General features: G+C 33.6%; 1 protein-coding gene across 1 annotated transcript in view; it reads right to left on the reverse strand.

The window, feature by feature from the left end:
• The window catches only part of ADGB (androglobin), a gene marked incomplete at its 5' end in the record, with an annotated part of 91,010 nt that overhangs the window by 20,330 nt on the left and 58,479 nt on the right, over positions 1-12,201 (reverse strand). Inside the window, 4 exons of the mRNA XM_057363966.1 lie at positions 3,199-3,383; positions 4,954-5,141; positions 9,814-9,967; positions 10,751-10,885. Coding sequence (XP_057219949.1) covers positions 3,199-3,383; positions 4,954-5,141; positions 9,814-9,967; positions 10,751-10,885 — 662 coding nt within the window. The remainder of the gene's footprint in view (positions 1-3,198; positions 3,384-4,953; positions 5,142-9,813; positions 9,968-10,750; positions 10,886-12,201) is intronic.

The raw sequence follows: 12,201 nt of genomic DNA on the forward strand, positions 1-12,201 counted from the left end.
TTGGCAATTTATTGCCACTATTGTGATGCTGCTTATAAGCTGAGCTATTTTATACTTTTCCTGTTTCCATTTCCACCAGTTTACTATTAAGTTTACTAGTCCACTTCCACAGTCCTAAACCAGTAACCACAAATAGCTACTGATTATCTTGGTAACCCATAGATAATCCTGACAGTTTCTCAATGACATCCTTTAAAACAACAATGTTTTCATCTGATGAATTACATTTTAAGAGCATGGTTTCCATAGGATTTAATWTTACATTTCTCGTAGTAACAAGGTGCAGTTGAGACAGAAATCAGGGTGTTTCATAAATATGATTAAATTTATTATTTTTTYCCCATACAGCATTGGAAAATCATATTATACATTATTCTAAAGGATCATGTTTGAAAACCACACAGTTCAAAATAGTGCAGGTGAGCAGATTAAATATAATGCTATTTTGGGCTTTAGCAGAGYAATAATCCAGTATTTGAGCAATTTGTTTTTGCCTCAGGTTCTCAATATGCTCAAACTGGAAAACTCAGATTTACAAAAGATTTAYTGTTAAGGAGTCTTCATAAAAGAACTGAAGACTTTAATACCTTACATATTTTATGTATAGTAGTGTCCACAGAGAGTACAGTAGCAAACTTGTTTGCTTATAAACTTCAGTTTTATTTAAGCAACCTTGTAAATTTTTTTAAGAAATAATTTTAAAATTGAAACACATATACATAATGAATAATTCAAAATAGTACAGAAATAAAATTGAAATAATTTGATTAAGAAGCGAGGTGTATAGAAAACAGGAAAACTGAAGATTATCAATGAAGATGGCATGACAATAGCCTCTAAAATCCATTACATACAAGAACTGTAATGAAGGCAGGCAGCTGGCACTAAATTTTTGTTTAAAATTACCTGAGCACTACAGGGACAATTGTTGAAAATATCTCTAAGAATTATGTACCTCATTCAACTGCGCTTGTATGTTAAGTAAAATTAAACAGACTTCAAAATCAAATATCAATCAACTGTCCAAGAGTRCATTCAGATGACAAAACTTTCATTCCAATTTTGTCTTAAGATTTTTAGCAGCCCATCTGCAATTTCATCAAACAATAAAAATGTCAGTAGCAAATGGCTAATAGTGTCTGATGGTAGCTCTTTGAGTACTGGGTCTGGCAGAGCTCTAGGTTCCAAAAGTCTGGAAATGAAGCATGAAAGAGGATGTCTGGATAACCCAACTCTGCCCTCTGGAGCGTGCCTGAAGTCTTATCACTGCATCAGAGGGAGATGATGGCAGAGTACTGCTAAAATCTCAAGCTGAARGCTCTTTCTTTTAAGACCACTTATTAATCATTAGTTTGTTAGTGAGACAGCACATCCAAGGAAACTGGACTATTTTTATATCATTAAGGAAAAAAACCTGCAAAACATAAGCCTCTAGTACTAACTGATATCACAGGATCACTGGAGACTGAGTGGTCCTGGCAGAAGCTGGAAGACACCTCTGATCATTTAGTTCAATCATTTAGTTCAATCATTTAGTTCAATGCAATGGCTAAAAGCAGGGTCAGTTAGGGCAGGGTGCTCACAGCCATATCCAGTTAGGTTTTAATTATCTCCAAGGATGAAGACTCCAAAAACACTCTCTGGGCAGTGATTGACTCACTGGGAGTGAAAATGAAACAATTAAAAAACCAACAACCCCNACTACAAAACCAAACAAACAAAAAAGACAAACAAAAAGAAAATAAAAGGAGGGAAAAAACCCTTTAAACTGAACAATCACCCACTACAAATCACCTTTTCTAATACTTAAATTTTATTTCCTGTATTTCAGTTTCTGCCCATTGCCTATKKTCTTGTCACTGGGCACCACTGAAAAGAGTTTGACTTCATTTTCTTTACTTTCTTGTCTCTTCTCCCACTATTTATATGCTGCCTGACTTGGACTTGCAGGAGAYTTAGAATGTGAGCTTGCTCAACTACAGAAAGTCACTTTTAACAGATGCCAGCTGGATTTTTGTTAGGTACCATCMCTAGTTTCAAAGTACTTAGAGAAAGTACATGGATATTAGCATACTTTTGAAAGGGGACCTTTGAACACCACTGGTTCTCACCACTATGAAGAACTGAGCTGACAAGACTGCAGTGTAATGAATGGCAATAAAATAAAGCAAAATAGATAAATAAAATAAAATAAAATAAAATAAAATAGCCTTACTTTGAGCAAATAGACTTCTCATACTCAACTGTTCAGCCAAAATAGGTAAAGTGTTTGCTGATGTTTTCAAAACATTTGTTACAAATGAAATTTTGTTTAAATTCAATTGTTTCCACAAGTTATAACTTTTTCTCAGAATTTACATTGCTGTGATAAAGAACTGACCATGGTATAATGGACATGTATTCTTCTGTTGCAACTTTGCAAGTCTGGGGCAAGTGGCTCCTGCTTCAGTGTCTCCTAYTTCTATGAGTATCATTTGAAGCTGTCACAGAGGCTGAGTTAAAAATTTAGAGTTTTTCTCACKGATAAGTATTATATCATTTATTAAAGAGTCTTTTACCTTGTACTCTGGGGCTCATATGATGGATGAGAAACCAGTAAAATGTGTAATTCTTCTAAAAAGACTGATGCTCAGGATGGTACATTGAGACCACAAGGCCCACTGCAATCTGTGAATTATCTACCATGTCTCATGGTCTGAGCATCTGTTTCCTAACAGCCAAAAACTTTGGACTGTCAGAGGAAACAAACAGTAGAAAGATATTGAAAGTAAAATATATCTCAATTCTCAAGGACAAGGCAAGCAGATGCATGCAAATTTTCAGAACTGAAGAGCTACTTCACTATTCACAAGATTCTTTACTCAGTTATAATACAAACACAAGAGGCAGAGGAAAAAAGTGGGACTGGACACCTTGTTTCCATCAATCCCTTCTGTAACTTTCCTCACTGTTGAGAGCCAARGATTTCTGTTCATTGCTTAAAAATGTAGCTGATTTCACTCAATCTCAAAGCAATCAGAGATTGAAAAGAGTAGGAAAAATAGTATTTTCTGTGATTATCTAAAGTTGCTGTAAGAATGTAAAATATATATATGTCATTTATATATTTATATATAAATGTATATATATATCATCTTAAAAAATTAGAAAATGATCAAATTTTGAATAAAATTATCAAATACAGCATTCAATACTTACAGTGGGAGTTCAGAAGTGATGCATTGCTCAAGAAATTAAAAACTGGGATGAATGCATAGCCCTTTCCAATGACACTAGCAACTTCTTTCTCATTATCCATGACTTGTAGTTTAATGAACACATCTGAATTAGAAGCTTGTACCTGCAGTGTAGCAGTATGTGGTGCTGTGGCTTTTACAAAATACCTAAAGAGGAAAAAAAAAATTACAGCAATATAACCACCTATACTTGATCATTCTTTTTTAGGGAAGTACCTAAACGTTGTGCTGAACTGGAAGCAAAAACTTACAATTGAGTTATGAATCAACTRTATTCCTGGAATGTGATGGGCTAAGCTTCCTGTAGGGAGTTTTAGTGCAGTGAATCAACAAACAAAGCAAGTGCTGCTGCTGCTGAAAAAAGGATTGTCTAGCTATTTCTTTCTTTTCTCTACCTTATCATATGTCCAAATAGGCATTTAACCTCCTACTGTACTTGTATTTGTTGAATAAMATTAGCCAGATTAGGGAACTGTGTCATTAAAAAAGTACCTGAGGGGAAAAAAGATTGTTTTCAAAAGGGCAGGGATATCTCCTTTGATAGCAGCTGCTACTTTGGTCAGCTTAAAAGACTGACAAGGCATTAAAAACCTGTACAATTACAGTCTGAGGACAGTCTGTTATGTTGGGACCCACTGCTTCATGTATTATATGCTTTTTTTCCCCATAAATTCAAGTTGTTATGACTAATCTCATCAAACAAGTAAAGAAACCACAACACACAAAAAATCCATCATCCTGACTTCGGTACATTTGAAGTTAAAAATACATAACTATCTTAAAATATTTTTTTTTAAAGATTGCTAACATCATAAGGGAGAAAATAATGAAAATCATCAAGGAGAGTTTACAACTTTTTAGTGCAATTGTTATATTTCTATTACATGCTTTCTTCATTTATATTGAAATTGATTCCTTCTGTTAAAGAGACCTCTATCCCAAGAATAATTCATTGGTTTCAAATATTGAAAAAAACTTTCAAGAATCATGATAAAATGTTTTAGAATTAACCTTCAAAATATACACATTTAATCAGCCCTAACCACAGGGTCTGTTGTAGTGCAATATGTAGTTCTTTGTGTAAAAACTTCAAYATAGCAATTTAGTAATAGTCACTTCTGAACTCGGAAGGGATTTTAATGATTTTTAATCAATTTAAAAAGTATCAGTAAAAAATTTGATTTTTTATTAAAATACATTTTTATTAAATACATTCTTCTAAAAGAAAAAGCATACTAAAATAAAATGTATATAAAATTTTCTACCAACACTGCAAGATGAAAMTTAGTCTGATATTTCAGGAAAAAAAGTGTTTTATTCCTGTATTAATTATATCTTTATCACTATAGCTGAAAATATTAAAACTTTGTCTCCTTTCCACCTGCAAAATCTCAATTTTAATATATATTTAATCCCGCAAAGTACTATGGAATGTCCGTAATTGGCATATGGATGATTGAGCTTATAGACATACAAAATATTGTGATGATTTTAAAGTTATAGTCTGTTATATAGTTATAGTTATAGCACTTCACACCTAATGGCAATATTTCACAAGATAACACTTTACCTAAACAAATGTTAAATTTGATAGTCAAAAAAATTCAGATATTTTCATCAATAATCTCCCCTTTTAGGAAGAGGGTAGAACACGCTTTTCTGGTAAGGAGGACCCATACAAAAACCAGCCATTATTCATTCTTTTCTCAATATTTACCTAAACAGTAAAAACTCATCATTTGGTATGTAATTCTCCTTAAATACTTTAGTAGAATAGGCACTATTCACAGCACCACGAGAGAGAAATGGAAGTGGACTACGGGAACTGATGAAACGGAGTTTCCATTTTCCAGCTGCCACATGTTGGTCACCAGCGTGTGCTTCAGCCACAAATGTGTATCCTTTCTGGAAGGGGAAAACAAGTAACTTTCACGTGGCAATAACACTGCTCAAAATGCACTCTAGGACTACATGCAAAACACTTTGTCCATGTTACACTTGTTAATATAATAAGACATCCTTCATCAAGAATCTTATTATTCTAGCCTATTCTAAATTATGAAGGATCTCTTATTATAGAAATTTAACAAGAGCTACATAGCAAGTCCAATCCAATTTCATCTAACTTCAAAGCTGGGAGGTGTTTTTAGGGACAGATACAACCAAAGTCTTGAAGTCACTTCCTAACAAAATTATTTGATGATTTAAAATGCTCCTTCATGCTTTAGCAGTGTAAAAGTAGGGGTGGATGAGTTTCTTGCATGGAAATTTAGAGATGAAATTACTTCAGTCTTCAAATCTGAGGCTACACAAACATCCTAATTTAATAATGATTTATGAAGAATGTTGATTTAAGAAAAAATATTTGTAGTCTTAAAAAATTCAAGTAAAAATTAATAAAAAACACAACACACGACTAATAAGGCTGATGCAGATCTATGTTGTCTTTACGAATCCTGAGAACAGGAATATGAGGAGCAGAATGAACTTAAAAGTTTCAAAATGTGATTAATTTGTATTTGTAAAAATGAAGGCAATATGAATGYGATTATCTGAAAGGCAGTTGCAGGAAAATAGGATATAAGGAGTGCAACRGCCAGTTGTAATGTTACAGGGGAACTCAGAATCAAGTCCCTTTTCATATAATCCAAGATAGCCTTAYTAACTCACTATTTCCAACATTAAAATTTCATGTTCCACCCAAGAAATAGTCCAGCAGAAAATTCTTTGGAAGGTGTAATCGCTTTCTGTTTAAAGAAATCAGGATTTACCAGCAAAAACACCTCTGTTGAAAAATACTTATAATAAACAGGGTTGTTATTTCAGGACTGTCCAAAAATGCAGGGCTGTGACCCCAGGAATACTGAATCTTCAGAATGAAAGTAAAATAAATTATTCATTATTCCAATTTGTGCAATTGTAATTGCAAGGCACTTTACAACCTTTAATCACCACAAGGTAATAGCAACCACTCCAAGTTACCATTCAGGAGAACTCATTTAAATATGTAGTTAAGCATATGGTCACAGCCCCCCTGTTCTTATCAAGCACACTTGGAAACAGAAGGATTTAGTCATGTATTCAGCTGCTTTCTGACAGCATGGGGTGCACGAGAAGAACACTTTCTCTTGTATACCTATTTATAAAGATAATGTTACACAATCTAACTTTCACTATAAATATGCAGAAAATTTAGACTTAGGACCAAAAGACTGTTTGAGTGAGCACTTTCTGAATACTATGAGAAATTAGAAAGCACAATGACTAAATTTTGCATTGAGGAATATCAAATAATCATCCATCACTACTCAGAAATAAGGAAACAGACTTAACAACCCMATTAGATTTATGTCTCTGTCTTAAAAAAAAAACTTCGAGATGTTGCATTACTTACTTAGATTGTTACAATTCACTGTCTCTAGAATCAGAAAGGATTGGTTCTTAATACACCACCCAAACTAACTTTATGGCAAAGTAAGATGATTATTTTATGTTCTTCTATGACTAGTCAAGGCATGTAACTGAGCAGTCTCCTTGCTCAAACAGACTTCTATTTGCTAGACTAAATATGGTGGTAGTGATGATTTCTTAAACTCTTATCTATGTAGGTCAGCTCAAGCTTGAATGCTTATCTCTATCCTTTTCTAAAATCTGTTCAAAAGAATTGTGAATAATAAAGAGAACAGAATTAAAAGAAAAAAAAACCAAAAACTAAACCAAATCAACTGTATCCAGCAGTAGAAAAAAACCACCACAAAATAAGAAAATATAATGCAATGCCCTAAAAAATACAAATAATGCTAAGCAAGTAGCCAGTTTCTATCTAGACTGTAATGTCTGCAAGAAGAAGACAGACTTTATTGCTAGTGTGCAGATTTTATCTTTATTGTCAATCATTCTGAAATGAACTTTACATAGTTCCAGGAGTGTCTCTGCAGCAGAATAACAGTATCTGTTGACAGGATTCCTTTTTAGCTCTGTTATAAATTGCTGAGTCATAGTTTGGAAGCAGAACTAGTAGGTGCATTTTATTTTTAATAACTTTTTATGTAATAATACTGACATTTAGGAATCAAGGCATATTGTATAATTTCTTTCTTGACATATTACATTATTGACCATTTTTACAATATACTGTTATTAAAAAAATGTAAATCAGATTAAAATRCAGATGTATTCTGTGTTTACTAATTGAAAAATATCTTGTCAAAGTAACAATATTTTTCAAAAGATTGTGCAGGTCCACTCAAACAATAATGAACTATTTAGAAATAGGAAGAAAACAAGCTAAATTGTAGAGTATAAGGTTATCTTGTTACTGAGGAACTCAGGAGCAGAGATTGAGAAATGCAATAAGAACAAGTAGCAAAATAAAGTATGCCTGCACAATTCTGTTTCAATACCCTAAAAATCATTGTTTACTGCTATTAACCACATTTAATATTATAAAATACAAGCCATTAGTTAAGCAAATAATAATAGAAATGKTGCTTTAAGAGGGGATTTCTTCAATAGGGAAGGCCAGGAATCAAATAAAAAGGGCCACTATCATTATTTATTAACAGAATCACTGAGGTTATTGTGCTATACCCATGGGAAAAAAAAAACTATTACAGAATGTACCAAGTTGGGTAGTGCATAAAACCCCAAACATATCTAATGTGGAAACTACAGTACTGCGGAAAAGATTAGTAAGATATTATCTGGCATATTGTTTACAATTTTGGACACCTTTCTACAAGAAAACAGATTAAATAGGAGAAAGTCWGAGAAAGGATTAGTGAAATCAGAAAAATGGAAAAATTGCCTTACAGAGCAGAACTAGACAGYTGTGTCTTGCTACACAGGACCTGAAATACATCTGCAGTTGTGGTTGTTCTTTCCACAACTTGTCTCTTTCCTGAAAAGCAGTAAGCAGTGTTTACCACTGAGATTTCTCTTTGCATCCTGCTACTTGCCACTGTCAGATTCCAACCTGCATTCTCCTGTCTGTTGGAATCCATACCCAATTTCTGAGGAACCCAGTTAGATTTGAGAGCTTGAAAAACTTGTCTGCAACCCTTATTTTTAAAGCATGGTCCTCTAGCAGCAGCAGTGCTTATTTGTCACATTCAGCAAATATTGACTATAAACACTAGATAAACACTAAGTTGATTCCAGAGGAGAAAAAAAAAGTCTTATGAAATTGGAAGCTACAAAAAAAAGACACGATGACTGCTCCGACAGTGTTAGTCTGTAACTGACATCAATGTCTTGTTATTGACAGATGAGATAGAGAAGACTAAAATGTGAACAGAACGTGTCTTTGCTAAAAGGTCAACTGTGAACATGAGACTAGAATARTTAATACTGGAGTAATATTAAAGAGACGAGGCAAGGGAGAAAAGAAATTAAGTAATTAATGATAATGCAGATAWATGAAGAGTTTGGATTAATTAGGTCTGATGAACTTCTGAGCTGTCTGAATCATAATTAAACTACAAACTAAAACAATCAAAAACTTTTAAGTTATGTTTGATAATTGATGGAAGATACTACGGTATTATAAAACTACCATGTTGTCTTTTTTGTTTCAGATGGACATAGCTGCCCAGAAAATTATCATTTAGGTAAGTTCAATGGCTGARAGCATTATGAAAAAATGAACAAAATTTACTTCTTTGCAGCCCCCTCAACATAGAAAAAAGACTGTAAAGAATTGGTCCCATCAAACCAATAAAGATCCTTCCTTCTTCAGAACAGCTTACTGTGGGAAAGAAGGAGATGCCTTACACTCTTTGAACATTCTTCTAGCCTAAGGAAATACTGTGATAATGAAGAAACCAGGGTGGCTGTTGAACAACCCCATCCAGAAAGCACATAYTCATGGCTTATTGAAGATTAGGATGCAGTCAGTGAGATTTCAAAGATCTGACCTGAACGTGATTCCATTCAATATTTTTAATAGTACTGTACATGGTGGAATGGAAAATATACACATGCCTGATGCCTGATACCACAAACTAGGAAATAAGGTAGCTTTAAAGGAAGAGAAAATAAGAATCAAAGAAAATGCTAAACTACAGAAATGGACTGAAATAATAGCATTACAATCAGCAGTGAAATACACTATGTTTACTCAAGAATAAAAAGCTAGAGGGTTCAGTTTTTCAGGAAAGCACCTAGGATTACAGAATTACATGAAGCAGCAATAGCAATGCAAAATAGGGCATCCCAATTGGATATATAAACAGAAATAAAGCCCAAAGACACACTTATCATTCCTTACTCAAATTTTTATGGCCACATGTTAAACATTGGGACAAAGTTTACTCTTCTCAGTGTTATGCATGAAAAACAAGAAAAAAACCCCAAACCAACAGCAGCTGGAAAGATTTTAGAAGAGAGAGTAATCTGAATCTCACTTATAGAGATTTAGCATAGAAGCAGATCAGTGATAGTCTCTGTTCAAACCTGCTAATAAATAAGGGTGTACTTTGAAGTAGAACACTATGACATAGCTAAAAATCTCAGCAGAACTTGGGAAYCTGTTATTATTTATAAATTTATGCTTTTCACGACAACTTCTTGCATTTACCTGATTTTTGGAATAAACATGAGGTGCCACTTTGAAAAAGGCATGTGGCATTTTCTCCAGTGTGTCATTATCAAGAACATGAAGTCTACAGGAAGGGATAGTGGTATACACCTTTGTCAATATAAGCATATCTTCTGGGACAATAAATATTTCTCTAAAAAAAAATTGAATTATATCACAATTATGTTCACAAATAAAAGGATTTAGGAACACAGAGCAAAAATATTGCCATGTTTTAACCCCAGTGAACAATTAAGTACCACACAGCTGCTCACTCACTCTCTGCACACAACCCACCTGTGGAGGAGAAATAAAGAAAGTCTAAATCTCCTATGTTAAGAACAATTTATTAATTAAAACAAAATATACTAATAAATATTTTAGTAATATTTTTAATGATCAGGAGAGGGAGAGAGAGGAACAGAACCAAAGAGCAACAAGTTATGCACAGTATAATTTGTTACCACCCACTGACTGATGCCCAGCCCGTTCCTGAGCAGCATAACCTTCTGGATAATTCTCCCACAATTTACATACTAAGCATGATGTTCTGTGGTATGGGACATCCCTCTAGCCATTTCAGGACAGCTGTCCTGGTTGTGCTTCCTCCCAGTTTTTTGTGCACCTCCTTACTGGCAGAGTGTGAGACTGAAAAGTCCTTTACTTGGTGTAAGCACTCAAAAACCTAAACATCAGTTAGTTATCAACATTATTTTCATACTGAATCCAAACACACAGCACTGTACCTGCTACTAGGAAGAAAATGAAGAGGAAATAAAGAAGAAAATTCTGTTTCAGCCAAAGCCAGAACAAATATACATCAGAATTTAAGGAAAGGAGACAGACAACAAGTCAATTTTTCAGCAGGTTAGTGAAAACCCACAGTGTATCAATACTACATCCCCATAAGAGTTATACAGGGCTCTGTGGAACTCACCTGAAAATCAGAAACCATGCATTGGGTGGTTGATCACCATATGTTACTGCATAGTCACTGAAAAACATCTTACACCACTCATCTTCATAACAAGGAAACTTTTGTACTGACTTAGGGTTTCTTCTAAACATTTCTCTGGAAAGCAGAAAACAAGATAAATACTTAAATCAAATCAGAAGGGTACATATATATAATGGCTTTTACTTATGCTGATCATGAAGAACACTACTTTGTACATGAACATTAAAAAAACCTATAAAATATGTTACTAATGTTTCTCTAGTAGCTATTCACTCTCAAAAAAAAAAAAAAATTAACAGAGGGATCAGCTCTTTTGGACCTTATGGCAAATACATATACACATTTCTATCCATCAGTCTATCCATGACTGCAACTGTTTCTAACATTCCAAAATGTTAGGGTGTCTACAAAACTTTACCTCCTTTTCATTTTCTTTTTAAATAAATAAATATTGATTAGCACATGTTTACTTTATATTAAATTGTCATCTTAAAGCTGTGTTAGCATTAGGTGATCAAAATCCCTTTAATTTTAAAACATTTTGGAACAACAACGGAATAAAAGCAAAACTTATTGATCAAGGTTACATTCACTTGTTACATTAAATGGAAATCTGTCAGCTGTTAAATTAAGAACAAGCACATTAGCATGATTTTAATGGTCAGATTTATCCCCAAGTCAACGTCTGTGAACCCCATAAGTTTTAAAAGTCTGAAGACAGACTAAAAACTGCATCTCATCTTTGCTGATATAGAGATGATGCAAATCTAAAATGGATGGCTAATGTTTGGAACAAGCCTGTGGTTGCAAAGTCCCAATCCCACCAATGTACACAGGTTTTACAGGATTAGAAACATGAAAAAGTAAAATAAAATTATACCTAGTGAGRGTGTTGCTCAAATTGCTCGTTATAAAGAGTGAGGATTTATATCCACAGGAAGTAATTATTGCCAGTTTGCACTYGTCACCCCTGGAACAACTGATTTACTGCTAGATCAGTTGTGTGAACACTTGCAGAGAGATTTTTGAAGAATTTAATGGAAATATGTGATCTCCAAAAAGTGTTATGCTTGCAAATGACTTAATGCACACTGTTTAAATTAGAACAGCTATTTTTCCAAAAGCTGCAATAAATTATCAGGGAAAGCACATACCCAGAAATACATTTACTTTCCTTCAAGAAAATGCAGCAAAAAATTCCCCTGATGAGATAATAAACTGGGTACTATTAAATAGTATAGATATCTCCTTTCTGCTGTCAACCATAATTTCTTAAGAGATAGCAAAAATCAAAAAGTTTCTTTAAATCAACTGGGTAAATGCTTAACTAAGGAATCAGTATCAGATCTATAATACAGAACAGCYTACAAAGTATCAAAAAAATTAAATACAGGAAAAAGGTAATATTCTAGTTCAAGCTGTAGGAAAAA

Source organism: Malurus melanocephalus, unplaced genomic scaffold, assembly GCF_030028575.1.
Source record: "Malurus melanocephalus ecotype Western Australia unplaced genomic scaffold, MMel_1.1 scaffold_33, whole genome shotgun sequence".
NCBI classification, from domain to species: domain Eukaryota; kingdom Metazoa; phylum Chordata; class Aves; order Passeriformes; family Maluridae; genus Malurus; species Malurus melanocephalus.